Below are 22,400 nucleotides of genomic sequence, written 5' to 3' on the forward strand. Positions count from 1 at the left end.
TAAAAGTAAAAAAGAAACAAATAAAATAAAAAAATAAAAAAGTTCTAAGCCACATATTATTCAGATTTCTATGTCTAGAGAAAAAATACACTTTATTTAATGCAAATATAGATAAGCAGCCTGCAGACTGAAGGATCTCCAGGCTTCACTGTTTGCTGGGGCTGAAAAAGTCAAACAAGTGCAGCTGGGCTCTTTGGGACGGTGTCACCTTTTCTCTCCGTCTCTGTATTCTGGGCACAAACACGATGTTTGCAAGTCTCCTCTGCCTCCCAACATTCATTTAGCCCTTTCCAAAATGTCACAGAAGCAAACTGTCATGTAAATTATGTTATAGCCCTATAATTAAAGGATGATATGCCTATTTGTAGTCCTGGCAGGTGAAAGAAAAATGAAGAAGTAGAAATATCATATTTCAAGCACTCATACAGAAGATAAAACTGAATTCAAAACAAAATCAATTGTTCAGTGCATTGGCATTCAAAGGCATCCAGGGGAAAGACTCCATATTGTTGTAAAATACGTTCAGGGCTTTTGGAAGATGGCTTACACTCTCACTTTCCTTCCATTTGTATCCTTCATTCTGTGTTAAATCTGTTCCCCTCATCATCTTCACCCATTTTTTAAGCTGTCTCTGCTCTTCCAAAAGCTGTGCTTAAGACAAGCCCAATGATGCTCCAGAGTGATTGGGAGCAATATGGAGATCAGGAGATAAGGCTTAGGAATTTGGCTTGAGCGCAAAGGGAGGAGCTGGGATCTGAAGGGAAATCATGGGGGCAAGAGTCGTCTGGGACAAGTTTCCCTGGGAGCTTTATTGGACTTAGATGATCTCTCCTCCAACAACTGATGCTGGATTCAAGATCATCTGTTGTACATGTGCAATAAAAACCCTTTGGTCAACCTATCCCAGACTGTTTCAACAGATAAAAAACGACAAAACACAGGCACAGCATGTGGCAGGTTCATGGGAAGTACACACGGCCACAATACACAACACCGACACATCAAAGGCACGAGCAAAGGCAGGCATCAACATTACTTCACGGGGACGTCACAGTTAAACAGACACAGACTGCAGCAAAGACAGAAATACAGACGGGCGTGCAAATCAAACTTTGTGCTAATAAACAGAGATAAAGCATGCAGGAAGGAAACAAAGCATGCACACAAACTCACTGATAAAATAATCATCCCACAAACACAACCTTTCACTCTCTCTCTCTCTCTTTCCCACAAACACTCTAAGCTGTGACTTAACCCTAAACACAAACACAGAATGACACAAGCATATTTTGTAAATCAGAAGAACCCACGGGAAATATACTTCAACTGTTGTCTGACACTAACTAATAATAACTACATGTAGCAAGAAACAAACATAAACAACACTTGCATCTACAACTATGCCTATGTTGGAGTATATTTCACCCGTGGACTCTTTCCTCGCAATATGCTCGTCCATTTTGAGAAAAATCAAAGACATCAAAATAGATATTTACAATATACAAATAGACACTAATGTGTAATTATGTGAAACAAAAAGAAAGAAAACATACAAACCAAAAAATAAATAAAATAAATTAAACTTAAAACTCAGCGAGTTAGTATGAAACTTCAAGCAAGGACAGGAACAAAGAAAAAGGTCCAGCCTGATCCCACGACAGCTGACCGAATCAGCTCACAGCACAACAGCAACACTAGAAATTTAAAGGAACCAGAACTACAATACCAGAAGCAAAAACACAACAAAAACGAGATAATAAAGATAAAACAACAACAACAACAGCAAAAGTGACACAAACTACAAGTGACAGGGTGATTATTGATACTTAATATATGAATATATATAAAGATACATATAAAGAGACAGGAAAATCCAGAGATACGTGTTGCTGGTATTTACTTCATCATCATAGTGCCATACTCCTTGGCCATCCGGCATCTCAGAGCTCACACTACTGTCCTGATCGATTAGCCAGCGATGCACGGCGTGGGCCTAAAAGGACACACGACATAGAGACAGAGCCCAGTTAATTGCAACAGGGAGCAGCAGCGATGAGGAGAAAGAAAAGAAAGAAAGAGGAGAAAGCAGCAGCAGCAGAGTGGACAGAGAGCAATGTTGGATGGTGGAGCAGATTCAGAGGAACAGGTGAAAATTAAAACAGAAACAGCAAAAATCAAGAGGAAGAACGAGCTAAAGAGCAGGAAAAGAAACCTTCCCAACCCTGTCCCGCCCCACCATGACTGCCATCCGTCTAAAATAAGAACCCCCTGGTGGAAACATGGTAGCTTAAGATGGGCGGAATGGACACAATGGAGGACAACACGAGGACATTACGATCATGATAATGGACAAGAAAGTGTTTGTTTTGTTTGTTTTTCTTCAGCTGTGTCACATCGGGGTGAACTTGGATTTCCTTTTGCAAACCTTGCAACATTTAGACATCAATATAATGTACTTACCTCAAATTCTCACAAAGAAACAAACAACTAGTTTATGTGCAGCAAAAACTGCAACACACAGAAAACAACATTTGACACGTCATGGAAAAGGAACATACAGACACCAAACGATGAAGTCATAAATATCGTCAGAAATGTTTCAAAACAAGTGGGGTTTTTTTCAGACTATAGTCATTAAAGTGAATTCACAGCCAATGCTGTAGAAAAGCTGGAAAATGGGTAAAATTGTTTAATATCAATAAAAGTTCAATTAAAAATGTCAGAGTGAAGTCTGCAGAAGCACAGCAATGTAAAAAGCTATTTAAAATGAAGCTTTCTGTAAGACTGAGTGTATCAGTACGGTGATGCTTCACACATAATAATCCAGTAGCTTTAGTGATCTGTGATTCTTCCTATGATGTATGAAGAAATGCCTGCAGTACGGTCACCAGCTTGGTTGCACATTGCTGTGGAGTGGCATGTCATTTGTTCAAAGTCAGCCAATGTGTTTGTGTTGGTCATTGTTACCAACAAAACACTCAAGAGTTCAATGGCGTTGAGATCCAGACAACAGGAGAGTCAATCTAGCAAAATAGGAGCAATCTCAGATTCTGGAGGTTGTATTTTGATAAACCATAAACATCTTGGATGAAGAGTCAAGATATGACACTGCAACTGTTTCAAGAATCTCATCTGGATATTTATATGCACTGAGATTTCCTCTGATGATGAAGAGGCTCCCCCCCCCCGTGTGGGAAGATGCTGCCCCACATTGTCACACAGTCTCCACCTGGAGATTTCTGGCATTTGGCAGAAAGAACTTAGCAAGTTTTTCATGGATACAACCCACGCATTTGACTCTGCTGCTCAACTCAAAACCTTTTGTGCAAAGTACGAATATTTTTACTTGGTATATGCTGCTTTTGTTTGCATCAAGTAGATTTTACTGAGATAACTCTGCACCGGTTTAAAAATGTGCCAGTATTCAAGTGTGAAAACAAAACAATGGTCTCTCACACACCCACCCAACAAGGATCACCCAAAATTTATCAGTATTTGACACCTGCATCTCCCACTTCTTCCTCCAGACAGACAAACAGCAAAGTCTGCTCCAACTCCCTCCTCTGTGATTCGGATCAAGCTGCAGCCAGCTCCAGTCCCGGTCACCCTGAAACACACATGCAGCCACACGCTCACACACACACACCACCAGCTCCATCTGTTACTCTCAACTGTTGTTGTGTCAGCACCAAAAACAACCGAACACAGCTCCTTTTGTGACGCCCTCTGCCCCCTTTGCGACAGAAATACTTGTCAAAATTTGAGGAAGGGGGTGAAATCGCAGAATCTAGGGATTAATTATCCTGTCACGGCTGCTGTGACACATTTTCCATTTACTATGCGCAAGCAGTTTTACAGTATACACTGTGTTCCTATGATGCAAGCTGTCAAAGCATTGACCATTTAGCTCTTTAGCTGTTGACCAAGTGCGATAGCCGGAGGTTACAAACCATGACCAGCGAAGGTGACGTTTACATAGCTTCACATTCAATGACCATAAACAAGGTAAGTCCATTTGTATGAGATGTCCATTCACAAGGCAACTCAACATGCCATAGACAAAAAAATGAAGGAACAGAAGTAATGAAAATTACATTATAGTATGAAAGCAGAAGAGTAACAGCAACACTGAAGTAAAAAGAAACAGTTAAGACAGTTCTTGCTAAAACTGAGCTGATCATTTTGAGCTTTATAGGAAAGCTGCAGTAAACAACGTTTTCAGTCCTAATTTAAGGGCATCAATTCAGTTGCTATTATGGACGGGATTAGTTGGTGACTGTAAAGAACTTGTCGCCAAGTGATTCAACAGAAATATAAAGCTTTATGGCATCAGAATATGTATTGCAGGAGATGTTGCAGCACTCCACAATATGAGGAAGAGGGAGTATGTTGAAGAAAAGAGCCCTGGATGTGGACTCAAAATTTGTTCTCTCTCAAATAACACAATGTAGTTCTGGTCCTGGACCAGCACCGGCACAGTCTATCCATGAGTATCTTACGATCAGCTGTCTTAGTTGCAGCGCTGAGACAGAACCCCTCTAAATAATGTTTATGTATTGCAACACTTTGAAAACACAATAACCAATTTACTGAGCCGAAGTACTTTGATTAAGTGCCGACCCATTCAGGCTGTGCACTGTCTCTCGCCCAACGACTGAAGATGGAGATGGAAGAAGCAAGATTTCACTGACAGGGCACAGCCTCCTGTATCACGATGCAGACGTGTGAATACAGATGCTGGTAAAGCAATAAAGACTGCAAAAAAAAGACACTAAAATAAATGGAGTCAACTCAAGGGTACAGTGAATCAGACAGTGACAGCAGAGGCCTCAATGTCTATAATAAAGCAGCATAGTGGGGTGACTAAATTGCATCAACAAATGGCCATAAAACTCATACTGGAAGCTTTTTATCTTTCTAGATTTTCCTATCAAATGTTGATTTAACATTGGCTTCGTTTTCGAGGATACCTGCAGTAGTGTGCAGCAGTATTGCTGGAAACAGAGTTGTGTGTCACTTGTGCCAATAAGTCGGCGTTTGTGGATCACTGTGCGGATGTGAAGAACAGGGGCGTCACCCGCAGAGTTTGTGGTAAGCTACAGAGCGTGTCAGCTTATAGGAATAATTGGATTAAGTAGCAGACGGTTTGTGATGACAGGAAGAGTGGGGTAAGGGAAGGAGTATGGGATGAAGACGAAGAGGAGGAAGGGGGAGGCAGACTGAAGCTCCTGGGGGAGAGGGATGCTGATAAGTCTAACAAGCCATTTGCCCTGGAGCATCAGAGGGCCTCGGGACGGTGAACAGACACACAGGGACTCCGACCGTTACGCTTCGGATGAAAAGGATTAGGGAATAAGACAATTCTCTCGACAACTAACATTAAACCAATCAGCTGCTTTGTGGCATTTAGTTTTTAAGAGTGCTGCAGGACAAATGAAAGATCATTCTGCTTGATCATCTGTGTGGTGAAACCACTTTTGTGTTAAATATTCCAGCAGCTTGTCATTCACAGTAAAGTTGCTGACAGCACTGAGGATAAAAGTGAAGAAAGGAGTGAAAGGTCACGTGGGCGTGAAAAACACCTTTTAAAGAATAATCACAGGGCAATGCAAGTCAAAAGTGACGGATGAAACGGGACATTTTGTCACATGTTGTTAGCTACCTTTTTTTTTCCTGGGAGAGTTTGGGGATTTTGACATCAAGCATGACAAAAAATTGAAAAATGCAAGAATAAACTTAAAGACAAGCTTAAAAGAAAACTCTTTCTATAGTTTGCATTGGTAAAGATCAATAAGGATGTCAAGAAATATCAGTTAAAGATCACAATGGGCGCCTTTATTTATATTCACAGTAGAGATGCTCCTTTAGAGAGTTCATAGCCATTTAAGAAGCTTTAGTCACCCATCCTTCCTTTGAGCTTTAAAACTTTTGTGCTTCATATTTCAGCACCTCTCTAATATTGAAATTAGCTAATACAGGTCAGACATTCAAAGAACTTACTTAAATGATTGCAAAACACTCCTTATGTAGAAACTATAAAACTGTTTTTGCAAACAAATGACTAACAAAGAACATGAAAACGCCTTAAACATCTCAAGGACTCCAGTGTGTCTTATTCTCGCAGACCATCTGCTTCTCCCCTGATAATTCTCCTTCCTGTCCATTACTTTCAAGTGCAGAATCAACATTGAGTAATCAAGTTCTTAATGTCACATGTCAAACTGGCCCTGGTTCCCCGTGAAAGGCTGACACAGTATCTAAGCTAAATGGACCCCACTAAATTATTCAAGCCGTGAGGAGAAGAAAAAACTTTGACCAAGAAAGCCTCTTCAGAGATACGGCAGGTGACGGAGAGCCTGAAGAATCTGGATTTATCTGGTTCTCATCTAAACAAGGCTCAAAATAGATGTGTGTCAAATAGAGCATGGATAAGTGTCAAAACTGCATGTGTATGTGAAAATGGGGGAAACTCAGGCAGTGGCATTACTATAAAATATGAATGCTGTGTTTGGAAATACATGATAATAATTTTGCACAAATTCTTGTTTTAAGAACACAAAGTCTGTACTACAATTCCATACTTAATTTGTAGAAAATTGTGTACAATGTAAAAATGTCTGCTTTATATTTTATAGCTCCAGAGCACAAATTACAGCTCAGAGAAATATGAGAGGCTTTGCCTTTTGCTAAAGTGTGAAGGAGTGTGAGCACACAGGCAGAAAGTGAGAAGTAAAGTCCATGGGGAAAGCGTGAAAGAGCGAGCTCCTTTAATCAGCCTGAATAATTTCATGTGGCTGTCAGCTTCTGAACAAGAACGGATGTGGAGAGGGCACAGGTGGAACCAGCAGGTGGCATGAAAGGAAAGGACAGTCCCCTCTACCCATCACCTCTGTATTTATTCTCATGGCTCTTTATCTGGGTGCTCACATTTAAATAAATCCCAGATTCAACTATTTGTGCAAGTTTTCCAAATGACTATCGCTGATGCTGGAACTGGATTTAAACCAGCGTCACCAGCAGCAGAGCAGAAGTTAATATCTAGCCTCTATTAAACATCGTTACTTACTGATATTTTGTTCACTCCTTCCTAATTCAGCCTGTTTTTTACCCTTCTGCCTTCGAGCCTGAGTCAGAGGTCGGATTAACATCACAGCACGCAGGCAGAGACGCTGCTTTGAACTTCTCTGCAGTGAAGTGAAACTGCACCCACTTCTGATCTTTAGCTGCGGCTTTTTCTGTCCACCTCAGAGAGTACTTATCAGTGGATCGCTGAGATGGTGGGTGTTGGTCTGGGAGGATCTGGTTTAATTAAAAGAACTTCTGGATCCCTGGCTGAAGCCTGAAAAATTACAATCTCTTTCAAAACTACTCACATTACTTGAACCGTTACCATATTTTCTCACTCTGCCACTTAAGAGTCTTCAAATCTTACCACCTTCACCCTGATAACCCCAAATATCCTGTACATCATATTACCCTTATTAGAAGTCCCCTAATTAGTCCACTTGTGTGTAATTTAACCTCAGTGGTTTAGTGGAGGGTGTTTTCCACAAATTTGGTTCCGGTCCTAAACAGGTTCTTACTCAGCACCAGTTCTTTTTGTTTCAATCGTCAGGGTTGCTGCACAAACTGAACAAATCATGAAGCAAACTGAATCATAAAGATCAAGGAACACAGCAGATGGCTCTGTGATCTTCAGATCTTCAAGTTCAATCAAAAGACACAATTAGCACATTTATATTTTATTAGGCTGTCAAAAATGTATCTTATAAAAAAACCTAAGAGAAATAAGGAGGAAACCCCTTTTAAAAATTATTTCTACTCTTTATCAGTGACATTCAAAGGCCTCAGTGGCAATCCCTCTAATTCCCCCCCTCTTTTCACAGAAAACCGTTACTCTGCCATCTCAGACTATTTTTATCCAGCATTGCATTACCATAATAAAACACATGCATGGCAAAAAGATAAACTCAAAGAGACAGCACAGCCAAAAACCTGGATTTGAGAGGCTTATTTTCATCTTTCTTTCTTGTCCTTTATTCTTTTATGTTGGTCTTTTCTTTTCGCTCACAGAAATGGAAAGAGACATGCCTTTTCTTCCAGCCTGTGCTTCATTATGGTGCTTTTCAGGTCTGCTCTATTGTACGCGCCCAGCCCAGAGCCATGCACAGACAGAGGAGCAGCCGGTGGATTACCCAGTCTCACATCAACATGCCACCTACCACTCACGCAAGCCCTCCCCTGCCAATGCTACATGCTTTTAATAAGTGTGGCCAAAGAGTCATGCTATGACTAAACCAAAAGCAATAGCAGCTGTACTACTTTCTTTAGTGGAGACAATAGGTCACGGTTCACACCAAAGCAAAACAAGTACAGAGAATGTATTTCAGAACAATGATGCGCCATGTGGAAGGACAACATATGGAGCATCACGTCTCCAACTGTAAAATTAAATATGCATTTTTTTTCTTTTTACAATAATCAGATCTGATTTAGCTTTCAGTAAAATGTATGCAATTGTAAAAAAAATCTAAAGGCAGTACTGATTTCAATTTAGTTGTAGTTAGTCTTGATTGAAATGTAATTTAGTTTTGCTCAGATTTATTTATTTGTTGTACTTTTGTTAGACTAACTTTAGCTGACTTTTACATCTTGAACAAAAATCAGTTCTTCACCTATTACAGAAATATTTACTATAGAATGGAACGACACAAAAGGTAGATTTTGCAATCCACAAGTACAGATTTACTCTTATTCTAACTTATTGTTTATAAGAGTAAGACTATTCTAAAGTCTCAGATTGAGATATGATTGGATTTTATATTCATTTTCTCACATTCTTTCATCAATAAGCTGTTAAATTATTGACAGAAAAAAAATATTATTTCGTTTCTATTTCGAAATAGAAACGAAATAGTTTCAATTTTGTTTTTGTTTTTTATGTCTTCGACTTGTCCAAAACTTGAATCGGATGGATGGATGGATGGATGGATGGATGGATGGATGGATGGATGGATGGATGGATGGATGGATGGATGGATGGATGGATGGATTTTATGTCAGCTACTCAGTTACTCTGGATTTTGTTTTCTTAAAACAAAGTTACTAGATCAATTTGGACAATTGTTGACATAAATATCACAAGATCCGGATATTCAGAATGACTAAAGAAAAATGTTTGGTTCTTAATGGCACACAGGATAAGGGCATATTTTAAATCAATTATTTCAATTGAAAATGACGTGTGGCCACTGAGTCCATTTATTATTCAAAGGCATTTTCTTATGAATTTAAGCCTAAACTTAGAACCAAAGTCAAGGAATGAAGGCAGGCCTCCGAAAGCCACAAACAGTGCAGATGCTCTCCCTGCTGGGTTCTTGAACACAGGGAATCTGCCAGTTTCAGACCAACTGCTAGACCTCTGCTGTACGAGCTCGAGAACATGAGTGACATTATTTTGGACTATTGTGTTTTACAATTTTATATAATATTGTGCTGGAAAGCAGGGCTTAATATGATGCTCTACAGTTTGATGAGGCTGTCAGATGCAGCATAATCCAGCACTACCACAATGTGAAATTACAATAATAATGTGTAGGTGTCCTAAAAATAAGACATTATGCAACATAGATTACTTATTTAGCAATGGTGCTTCAGGTTTTATGAATCTTTGCAGGAAATAACACTTTCTTCCAATATACACACAGTGCATTTACTCACTTGTGAAACAGACGGAAATTATTTCTACATCAAAATCCATAGCCAATATTAGACAGATGAAGCCCTTGGATTGGAGGACTGAGGTCATTTTTTCCCCACCCCTTCAACTTTACCAAGTTTAATTTTGAGAATGCCACACAAACCCCTAATCCCAGTACAAGAGGTTCCAAGAGAAAACTTAATTAGCAGCAGAAAACATTAAACTATATAGAGTGAAAATAAATTCAATTTCCTATTTGCTGCAAGGCAACAGTGTTTTGCAGCTGAGCTCCCAATTCAATTCACATCAACATATACAGACTTGAAGGTAATTACAACCCAAATTTAGCAAAAGTATGTTGCTTTTTGGCCTCTGGTGTGTAGTGCATTGTGTATTTCTAAAACATTCAATCTAACCAACATCAACAAAAGCCCTAAAGTAAAGACTCTTTTTGCATACAGTGAAGCATTTAAGTGCAAAACAGATATTTTCTATGAGAGCTGGTATAAAAGAAAGCTACACTTAATGAAAACTATCACTTAAATCCTCAAACTGAACCAGGAAAACTTACTGGTTTGGTCAGATAGTTAAAAGTGAATATATATATATAAAAAAAAAAAGAAAGTGGATGCAGGTAACTACAATTTGCTTTAAATTGCAAAATAACAGTTCTTGTGTTGCATTGTAAGAGGTCGCATGTGCATGAACTGAAACTGTAGGTCTTTGCTCAGCACTGAGCAGAACGGAGCAGGAGCGTCTGGTGACCATCCATCACAGTTGTTCTATCACCTTCTACTGCTCCCCTCTTGGGACACAAAGATGGATGCCTCCTCGATCACCGCTGCACGTAAAGTGCACTAAGCCTCTTTGTTTCTTTTACCTATTATTGTTTACTCACCCACAGGAACAAGGCCATCTGCACAAAGACACACATATGAAAACTGTTCTAAAATAAGGTTCAATCCCCATTTCAGATTCTGCCTAAACTCTCCTCACCTTCTTAAGAGGCTTGCAGTCATACAGGACTGGTTACTGTACTGGTTACTTTAGAAAAACAAACAGGTAAATTAAGATCCTTTGATGAACACTGATAACACATTTCTACAGGATGTTCCTATATTAAGTCTTCTTAAAGCACCTCATCCAATCCAGCAAAAATTTCCAACAGTCCTGAGAGTTACTGCTGTGCTGCCTACAAACACTGCACAAGCATAATATGAATATGCAAGAAAATTCTATAGATTCTACACTGCTCTTAAGACAAAGGTGTAATCTCCCAGGGAAAATTGAATCTGAAACATAATGCTCTCTGCAGGGGAAAGAACAACAGAGACAAACCTTTAAGCCTGTCAAATCCTTCAGAAGAAACAATTGTTCTTTCTGACTTTATAAAGGCCCTTTAAGCAAGTAAAACACACTCTTATATATCTAGACAAATTACTTATTTAGAGCCATCAACATATTGAAACTTTCCGAATTCAGTGAGGTGCTAATCATTTTAACCAATTCACTAAATATCATTATGAAAATGATACACAAATTATGAAAGTCAGATTTTCCCAACATCCCATAAAGAAAATACATCAGTTAAGTATCCAATATGGCTGCTGTGCTTATAAATGTATTAAAAACGCCACATAAACCATTTATTAGCACTTTTGATGGTTCATATTCTATTGGCCAAGAGTCGTACTCTTTGTGAACAAATAACTTTCTTATCTGCACCTTCAGTGCACTCGACTCAGGTCTCCAAAATGCAAGTTTTTGTGACAAATCAAACTCAACAAAAGGACGTGATTGTAATTCTTTAGGTGTAAGTACTATAGATTTATAATCAAATACTGAATGGCTTATGGCCACAATTACTGCTGCAGAATGTTTTGCTTTGGGATAGTTTCAACCAGAAGTTTACATTCACTCATCATGGGCAAAACGACTTGCCTAAATTAATTTTGTTTTTATTTAGTTTTAAAAAAAATGGTTATAGAACAAACAACAATGGCTTCTCCAATAATATTGAACTTTTGCTTTATTTTGCATTTTAAATGTCCTGCTCTATTGAAAACATCATAAGAAACAAAGATCGGTGATAGAGAAATAAAAAACACTCAATATACTGTTGTGCTTCTGTAGACCTGGAAACCAAAAAGCCAAAAAAAAGCAAACACTTTATAGATTGACAGTAAACACTTAAAGCCACATATCTGTAAAATCCAGTAATTTTAACCTCATGCGCTTTATATTGTCTTTATTCTTTTTTTAACCAACTGAATTTCTTAATATACGTTTTACTTTTTTCCAGTCCTTTTGCATAGATATCTCTGTTGAAAACTGCAGCCATTGAAAACTCATTTAGTTTGTGTTTAAACATTAGAACGGCACACTGAACTCTTCTCTGCAGTACTTTGCTAACTCTGTGCTCAGCAGTGACGACACGTGGCTTAAACCTGCACACACGTGCTCACTAAGCCAGGAGGTAGGATGCATACGCCCACATTTTCACACACCCCTTAGATGCACCTTTACTTTCACCTTTTTACTTATACAGCCCTGCAGATACTTTCAAAAAATGACCTGCAAACACTGTAAAAAATTCCTGAATACAATCCGAGCTGAATGCATCTAAAAATAGCGCCCCAAAGGCACCCCGACTGTCATCGCTACGCCTTTTGTTGCCCTTATCACCAGTGTGAGGTTTGCTCAGTGACGTCACTATGCCCCCTCTGCAGCTTAGCTCTCTCTCTCTTCTCCTCAATATTTCCACTGTGCATCCCTAAGCTCCTTCCCTTCTTTTCATCCTCACCTCCTTGCTCTCTTTCTCTCTTACACATTTTTAATGGGATGCACTGACATGTGGCAAACACTAAATGAAAAACAAACGAGGATACGAGATAACATCCCAGAGGTAAACCTTTACTCAGCTGAGAAGAAAAGGCAAAAAAATATATATTTGGCTGAAAGCCCGAAAAGAAAAAGATGGACAGAAAAACTTAAGTAGCATTTTTAGTGAGATTGCATTAAAACCCTCGTAACCAGACGAAGGAATTAAACTGTAGAAATGATTGTGGGATAAATTAGTTTTAATTTGTTATTTTGCTAAAGATCTTATCCTGTATAGCATTGCTTGGTATTTGCTCCATCTTAAAACCCAGTTATTAACTGTTCTCTGATAAAATCCTGCTAGCACAAACAGCTGCGTATCGAGACGAAGCTGCAAGGCGCCATTGCATCATTAAGGATTTTTCTCCGTAATATTAGTCTCTGCTAATGTTCTACTACAAATTTTAAATAAACTCTGTTTGATTTGTGTTTTTAATTAGTTAATTCTATAATAAAGAATTGATCAAGGTTAAAAATGCATCATGTTATACATTAACTTGTAGGCTACTATAACATGGTTTATTGGTTAGGAAATCCTGTGGAGTCTCTTTCAGTCAAAACGACAAAGAGTTAACATCTTCCAACTAAAATTAAACAAAAGCATAAAAAGCTGAAACACTGCAAATTTTCAGTACCGACAGGCAATATCAAGATAATTACGATTAAGTTTACAATAAAAAAAATGCTTTTGATGCTTTACTGGTGCTTTAAGTGAATGTCTTTCTGATGTCAGCATTGACTACGCATTGACAAAATACAGTATACAGTAAATATTAAAAAACCTGTTAATCATCTACTGCAAAGCATAATGTCTAGGTCTAGAGTTTAATTAATAAAAAATAAATGTTGGAAAGTAGGTTGTGCTCTGAATCACAACGTGAGGATTTTGATGGAACCAGTCCCAGTAAAGTTTAGGAAGGCATGAAAACATAATGCTGAGGCTAATATTGGATAAAAAAATTATTGTTCCTGGTCTTAAACCTGCAAATTCTGAACTTCTACTGTTGTCCTACAGCTAAATTAACTTCATTTACACAATATTCAAACAAAAGAGGGGATATTTCACGCCTAGGGTCTGAGAAAAGCACTCTTCTGTACTCAAAAAGTTTGTATTCTTGCTCCAAATAAAAACGCATACCGACCACCGAAGAGCGCCTAGCCCCTTGTGAAGCTCTCAAACAGGAAGAGAGCACTTGAGTTCCTGTTTGATGCACCAAAAGTGGTTCATGGGGGTTGTCAAAGCTGAGTACATACAAAGAGGGCACACATGGGGTCAGCTCAACGGCTAAACAGAAAAGAAAAGCAGAGAAGAGAGAAAAATGTGAGCATCTTAAAAAGTAGAGTGGTGGAGAGAATCAATGAAAAGAGAGAGGAGAGGAAAGAGCTGTGAGGTTTTGACACGACGAGATGAACGTTGTAATGGAAGCTGTAGTCCACGAGAGGGGTCAAGATGAAGAAAGAAAGTGCAGGTGAAAAGGTGGCACACTGTTCAACACATTGTAAAAGAACATGTTTGTATTCGGAGGCCCAATGTGTGGGAAACTACTTACATATTTGAATAAATTATCATTAGTGAGCTGCATAGTACAAATATCTGTGAGAAAAGTAAGATGAGAAAAGCAACCAAATAAAAAAAAACAGTTCGAGGTAGTTTTTATAAAATCCTGCTGATGGTAAAATAAAAATAATTTTGCTTTTGTTTTATAATCAACATGTAGTCCAGTCATGTCAATTCCCAGAAATGTGAAATCTCAACTGCGCAATAGTACAGAAACATTTCCAGTACATGCTGGGCTGCACAATACTGGGAAAATATTTACTTACAATAATGACTAAAGTCATTACAATATCCATAATGATTAACCCAGATAGTCCTGACTTTTGTTTATGCAACATTCCCATCACCTTTTGCAAGGAGTAGCATCTCAGCCTAACTATCAATGTAACTAACATAATTATAATAACATGACTGGATGTTTTTACATCCATCCATTTTATGTGACCATTCTACTGAATAGCAACTCAGCAAGGTAGTATGAGGTCATATTTTAGCGCTCCATGGCCGCCAGCTATGGCAACGAGTCATTCTGAGTAGATCTGAGGTTTGATGAGGATATTTGAAGAGAAAATCTTTTCCTGTATAAAAACCCCAGATCTGACAACAGTAGGACTGGCTGTAATTAACAATTTAATGTTTTTATAACTTTAGCAGATTCTCATTTTTAATAGTTTCTTCATTGATGAAAAAAGTTAAATATAAACATATGTTCAATGCAGCCATATTTAAAATGTACAGAGAGCAGGATTTTTGTGAATTGTCCTAGTCAGGACCTTCGCCAACATTTTCCAGCAGTCTACAAACTTTGCTATTGGTCAGTAAATTTTACTGCTTAGTATTTTCAGAAAAAAGACAAAAGCACAAACCCTGTCTAAGTGTTGCTGAATGAATCCAACTGCCTCAGCAACTATATGAAAAAATGTCTCAGCATAAACAAACTGAATAACCAGAAGCAAAACCTTAAAATAGTTTTGCTCTTAGATGGCATATTGGCTGCCATTTTTAATAAATGGAGCATGAAAGAGTAATGTGCAGCTGAGGAAGTACCAAACAACATGTCTGCCACCTTACGCCCTCTGCAATTCGTTTCACTCAACTATACTCTGATTCCCATCCTCACTTTTTCTTTGTGTTGCCTTTTAATGTCAAATACCTACTTAGGCTTGCTCTTTTCCAATTCATCTCTTTCAGATGTGTCCTTCTGTGCGACATTTACTCCACACTGTTCTACTGCTGTAACGCAGCTATTCTTCGTGGTTTTTTAACCTTCACTGTGCAACATTTGTGGTGCTCAGCATCAAAAGTGTTGGACCTTCCAGGGTTTGTTTGTTGTTCTGAAGAAATGTTTCATTTGCATCTGCTCTGCCAAGTTTTTAATTGTGAAGTACAATAAATTGCTTATAACATTTGAAATTTCTGGGTCTTTATTTTTATAGTTTTGGTTCTCATTGAGACAACCGGTATAAATAAATGTCAACTACATATAAAATGTTCATTGTCCCTTATGTAATAATTGTCCTGAAAACATCAAATCAGGATTTTTTTTTTAAAATGAATCTTTCAACTTTTTAAACACTGCTTAAAGAACGCAATCTTGTTCTTTGTGCAAGTAAGAAGAAACAATGCATACTGTTATTTAACTTAACTTGTAACAAGAAGTAAAAAAATAAAAACCAGCCAAAGAATGTGTTGATCTTTAAAAATGTCATAATATAACCTTTTTAAAATTGTTTTAGGAAATACTCCAGACTGATTTCAGCAGATTTCACTCTACTATGGATATAAATCTTCAGTCAGTGACATGATAGTGACTTAATGTACAAAAAATATCTAAAACACTTGAGAATTGTAACAATAATAAAAAAACAACAACAATATACTCATGGCTGTTAAAAAAATACAGTGTCGTCCAGATTTACTGGCACCACTTCTAGGGATCTGTAAAATGTCTATTTGTTTTCTCTTGAATTTTGCAGACCATTTACTATTTGTATGTTCTTCTCTGCACAAAAATTACATAAGGATTAGTTAAATCAAAAAGAGTAAACTGAAATTATAAATACTCAAAACCAAAACTCTCCATGGTAAAGTCTTCCCCGTAAAAGTGAGGATCTGGTGTATAACTGATGAATGTCTTAAAGGTATTGTTACAGCCAGCAAAATGTGATTAACTTGCTTTCTGAATTAGTATGTTAGGTTGAATGTCTGCACAAGTACGATGTACACACACAAACAAAAACCACAGAGGCAAAAGTACTAAAACATTACATCTCTGTCCATGGTGCTGAAGTTGAAGTCTGGAATTTTATTTTATTTTTTATGTTCAGTCACTTATTGACTCAGTGGTATTCTTAAAACCATAAACTTTGCATACTGTGTTGCAAAGAGTCTATAAAAAGTTCAAATTAATTTATATTTCAACATGCCACACAGTTTGTGCATCTGAAATTACATAGGGAAACAAGGAAAACACAAAGCTGTAGTAATAGTTTAAAATGTATTGCAGAAATTGTGTTAAGCTGGTATGGCTGAATAAATCAAAAGCACACTTTTAGTTCTACCCTGCAGCTCTTATTTTTTTATCATGATATTGGAGGACAAGACAAAAGACTGGGCTGTTGCTCAGTGGTCCAAAGTCCTCCTTACAGATGAAAGTACAGAGGATCTCAACACAGATTTCTATCAGGAAACATTTCAGAGTTTCCCTGACAAATTTTATGGAGAAGCTGGTTTCATTCTCCAGCTGAGCTTTCACACACATAACCAAAAGAACAAATATCTGCTTCAGTTACCACGTTATCACTGTGCTTAATGGGCCAACAAACTATCCTGACCTAAACCTCACACTGAGTATTATATCGATGAGACACAACAGAGCCAACAATGAAGATGAGGCCCTTATCAAAGCAGCCTGGGTTTCCATTACATCTCAGCAGTCACAGGACGATCGCCACCGAGTCAAACCACACTGAAGCAGTAATTCATGCAAAGGAGGCCCAAATAAATAATGACTGCTTATACTGATAAGTACATGGACAAACTTTACAGCAGGCTAAACTTTCTGAAATAAATATCCTTCATTGGTTTTAGTACTTACATTTTCCTAGAAAGTCAATTGCCAAAACAAACTCAAAACACTATGTGTAATGACCTGCTTTAAGCAGGAGTTTCACTTTATAAAAGTTTCTTTTCAATCAAGTTTTTATGACTTTAGAATGCATATGTAAGTACTGTCTAGGAATGAGCAAAGATAACTGATAAACCGCGGCAAAATGCAGCAGCAGTGCACATACAATATTGGCAAAACAGTCAATCATTCATACAACAATTAGTTTGGCCATGAATCTGAATCACCTCTTCTTCATGTCGTGGCCGTCAGTGAGCATCTGGAGAGAGCTGGAGGATGAAGCTCACCTCTGCTGCCATTAAATCATTCATGACCCTGCAGTGCTGTGGACCACACAGTGCCAGAGCTGCCTCCTCTAATCTGCATTTCTTTTCTGACACGAAGCACACACACCACCAGAGTCAAGGTTTTAAGCTCTGCACCAAAACTCTACTTCACTGACAGCGAATATAAATGGCTCACCCGAGCAGACACACATTCGACAACAGTTTGCATTTCACTGCTGCCGCTCCATGCAGCAGTATCCTCCGCTTTCCCCCAGTGACCAAAAAGCATGTCCAAATATTTTTTTCTCTCCATGGAAATCCCCACACCATTGTTCACAAGCAGTGCAAGTGTGACATCAGTCTTCTGTGCAGCTCCAGGAGAAGCTTCTCCATCCAGATAGGAAAAGAAATATCCTTAATTGTACCATCTGGGGGAAATTCTTATCTAAATTCCCCCCAGGTTTTCGGAGAAAGATACGCCCCAACTCCTTAAGCACACTCACATATCTGCTTACCTGGAAGTCAATTCTTACCTAATAAATGCCATACAGAACATAGTGCTGATGTTGTTATTTTAAGGGGAGCATTGGAGTAATGCATGCAGAGCAGAGTGCTACATTTATGTTGCAGGTACAGAGAGATTGTCATGATTCAACATCGATAAGATGCAAAATAAATAAGTCAGAACATGTGACTCATACATTGTATGAATAAAAACTGTTTAAGGTACATTTGGAAGAATTCTTTAAATAAATTTGATAATTTTCAATCTTCTTCTTTCTCTTCATTTTGCTGTCGATCAAGCTTGATGACTGAAGTGCTGAATCCTTACTGAATAATTGATGGTGCTGCGTAACAGTATTGCAGACCAGTTCTGATTTGCTGCACTGGATAGGAGGGAGAGGCGGCTGTTAATACAGGCTGTGTGTGTGTGTGTGTGTGTGTGTGTGTGTGTACTGTACGCTCTGCTGATATCTGGGACAATGTGTGGCTGTGTGTATCGGATGAACATGGAGTCCTTCGAAGGACTCAGACACAGCGATGCGATTGATTCTTCATGAGAGACACACAGTGTTCGGTCTATGACACCTCCCATCTTCTCTCTTTGTGTCTTTTAGAAAATTTCAGAGCCAACCAGTCAGAGGATCCTGCTGACTGCGCCAACTCCAAGCTGTCAACCTGGCCAGATCATAGACAAGACTTGAAGATACATCAAATCTGATCTGACCAGCAGAGGGAGCTATAATCCGTGCATCCCTCATCAATCTCTGATGTCCTCGGAAGACTATATATCAGATATAAATTACAGCATTCTTTCATCTTCTTGAAGTTATCTAATCAGTCATTTTCTTTTATTTTTTATCATGATATTGCAGGAGACAGACATGCATGTTGACATGCATATTGATTCGGGTATTAAGTAGGAACAAACATGGTCAGTGTTAATATACATTCTTAGCTATGGTCGTGCAGTAAAAAATGCTGTAAAGGCACACACTGGAGCAAATATTTAAATGTCTCAGGGTGGTGTGATTATAAAAATGAACAACTCTAAATATATTAAGAAATGATGCACAAGATGTAATTATTGTAGTCTAAATTATAAGTAATGACTCAAGTATATACAAGGCATAAAAACCAGTAAAAGTTTTCCTAAGTTTGCATTAGTAAAAATCACACACTTTCAGTTCCCATCACAAAGATCTTTGCATGACTCTGGCTGGATATTTGACCATTCCTGTCAGAAACAAGGTAGGGATTTGGTTTTAAGAATAGTTGATCATTTAACAAAACAATTCGAAGCTTATTGTTAGGCTATAATATCTATTCCAAAACCAGTTAGAATGATTTTTAATTTTTATTTTTTATGTTGTCCTAATTGGGTGAGATTTCCACCATTTAATGAAAACAGAAAATCTAGCTGTTGGTTTGAGGAGAATCTAGTCTTCAGTCCACATTAATTCATCCTCTATTTGATGCACCAGTTGACACTACCATGCCTGACAGTAAGGCACTTCTTGGTCTGAAAGCGTCAACAAGAGTTTATATTTTTATGACCAGTTATTTTCATCTTTGTCTCCTCTGACAGTAAAAATGTTTTCCAACAGCATTTTGGCTTGTCCATGTGGTCAATTATAAATTTAAGATGAGTCTTCAGTCAGTTTTAGAGCAGGAACTTCTTTCTTCTCCAATCTTCCAGTTTATTATTGGCTTAAGTGATGGTGGTTCATGGGTTGTTTCTGAACATGCTGGCCAATTCTCTAAGAAAATAATTTGGTGGAGTATCTCAGAAACGTTGCAGTGAACTTGAGGATGATTGTGCATCATGACACTTAAACCAACTTGATCAAAACATCTCACAAAACAAACACCAAACATGTGTCTAACCACGCAGTTATGTCGGGGTTAAAACTGTTGAACCATCAGAAGCGCTCTCTGCACACAACATCCAGATTTTAACACTCACGCATACACCTCTGCATGGTATCGACGTATTCTGAGCACATTACACAACAAACAGGGCTGAAGTTCAAGAATGCTACCAGTGTGTAACAAAGAAACAGCAGTTAAAGGTAAAAATAAACAAAGTGGGAATGCAGAACCAAGCAGAATAAAATTTGGCACTACATTAAACTACAGCGCATTAATGCTGCATGTGCAATGAAGGCAATGTGTTTAAACAACATGAAAACCCAATTAGAGCAGACATTTACTAATTACTAGACTAACTTCTCTTAGTAATGCTTTGACCAAAAACACATTACGCATTTCATTTTTGTTCAGCCTAGAACCAATTGAAAAACTCTAAGTATGAAAAAGGCTTACAGACCTAAAACTGACAAAAGGTAAGCACGGCACATCATAAAAACGGCCACAGCGTAAAAAACACAAGCATAATGTATATTAGGTTTCACACAGTCAGCAGAAAGTGCAAAAAAGCAACTAGAATGGAGTGATGACAGCAGATGTGGGGCAAGAAAATTGATGATGGGAAAAGGAAAGACTACAATTATCTCCAGTTTCCTGCCCAAGGACAGACACCAGCTTCAGGGAAGACAAAAGAAAATACTGATGGAGCAAAGTATTGCAAGTTTAGGGGATTTTTATAACATACTTACAAGGAATAATCTGGTAAAAGAGTCTCCCTTTAAAAAACAGTAGGTAAAATACTGCTATAACAACGTTTTTTTATTTCCATACTGACTTTGACAGACTTAGGCAAAAATCTAAGAGTCCATTCAATCCAGTAGTTTTAGTTGTAGTTTAGTTGCAGTTATTCCACAAAATAGTGCAGCTTTCTGTAACAACTGACTTTAGGCCAGCTGAACAATTTCTATGCCTTAACGCAGTCAAAGAAAATTTCTATTGGTTTAGAAAATGACATAATGGATATTTTTGTGGGTTTGCAACTGTGATTGTATTAAAGCTCTTTAATTAATAAAACTAACAGCTAGTTATGCATGGATGCAAGAAGAAAGGTTTTAAGGCATTAGAAAGCTTTGATTTGTTAGCATGGTTTTATTGGGAAATTGTATTGTTCAGTTCATATTAAAAAAATGTGTTAAGTATTCACAGTAACCATATACTAAACCAGGATTTTTTTAATGTTATTTTATTTAATATTTCCATTTAAAATACTGAGTCTTCCTCCTTGTGAAAAGGATCACTAAAACGTACACATATTGACGAATAATCAAACGTATCACTTCACACCATGATTCGTATATGGTTGTTTTTTCTATGGAGCAGCTTAAATCTGCACACATCCTCTTGTCATATTCAATAAAGACAACAGAGTGAAAGGTGTGGGCTTAACACAATTATTACTCTGAGACAGTTTCCTCAAAGTATTGTAAATAAGTACTACAATTAGGTTGCAAATCAACACATTCAGTGTTAATCCCTGCTTTATCTCCTTTACACGTTATAGATTTTCTTCAGGGATTTTTGCATCCAGAAGATACTCAAGCCACACAGAACAACCCAGAGGTTGTAAAATGGCCACATAAAGAGGAATCTACATTAAGCACATAGACGCTCTTTCATTTACAAACACACATTTGCATCACATGCAGAAGCCACCCATGCATTTACACTTCGGTGCCCCAGGGTGCGAAGGACAAAGTCACAGCACTCTATGCTCTGACAAACATTTCCTCCATTACCACCACAGTAACTGTCCTACATCGCCTCAAGCTCCACAATATATTCGCCTTCACTTACACTCTGCATGGAGTCAATGAAAGAAAGGATGAAAAGAAAAGTGGCCACAGTGGTGAGGAGAAAACAAAATAGTGGAAGAAGTGCTTGTATGCAAAAGCAAAGGAGAAACACCAACAACAACAAAAAAGAGAGAGACGACACGATGAATGTAGCCATGTCAACAGTATTTGACTTCAGCTCCATCAATAACAATGAATTATTCACAGAAAAGACAGCCTTTCCAGATCCATCAGTCTTTTGGTGTTCATCTGATCAAACTGTGTTGGTAAAGACAACAATCAAAGACGACACAGTGCTCTTCTGTGGTCATCTGATCAATCTCCCGCAAGGGAAAGTCAGCTTGTGGTTGTGCAGAAAATTATTTATGGATGTCTGAGTGAGAGCATCCTAATGTCAGTGTGTAGATGACATGTGAAGGCCTTTGTCTGTTTTGAAAGTGAGAAAGTAAGAAATGTGTCTGAATCCACTGTAAAGTTTCAAGCACAAACATCAGTGATGGATTTTTCATTGACAGACTAACAGAAAGTAGACCATAATCCTGAAGCTTAAAATTCCAAATATTTGTTTTGTTGGTTGAAAATCTGAAAAATGTGCAATGGATTTTAATAAGCCTCCCAGATTCAATTCTTTGTAGAACCAAATGTT

General features: G+C 38.0%; 1 protein-coding gene across 11 annotated transcripts in view; it reads right to left on the reverse strand.

The window, feature by feature from the left end:
• Positions 1 to 22,400, reverse strand: part of ank1a (ankyrin 1, erythrocytic a) — a 100,998-nt gene that overhangs the window by 63,699 nt on the left and 14,899 nt on the right. For 9 of the 11 annotated variants that reach the window (XM_081610670.1, XM_081610669.1, XM_017306670.2 and 6 more), the window contains exon 2: positions 1,901 to 1,993. The exons of the other annotated variants lie outside the window; for them this stretch is intronic. In XM_081610670.1, the coding sequence (XP_081466796.1) occupies positions 1,901 to 1,993 (93 nt within the window). The remainder of the gene's footprint in view (positions 1 to 1,900; positions 1,994 to 22,400) is intronic. 11 annotated transcript variants of the gene reach the window in all.

The sequence above is a fragment of the Poecilia reticulata genome, chromosome 9 (assembly GCF_904066995.2).
Source record: "Poecilia reticulata chromosome 9, P_reticulata-male-v2, whole genome shotgun sequence".
Lineage (NCBI taxonomy): Eukaryota > Metazoa > Chordata > Actinopteri > Cyprinodontiformes > Poeciliidae > Poecilia > Poecilia reticulata.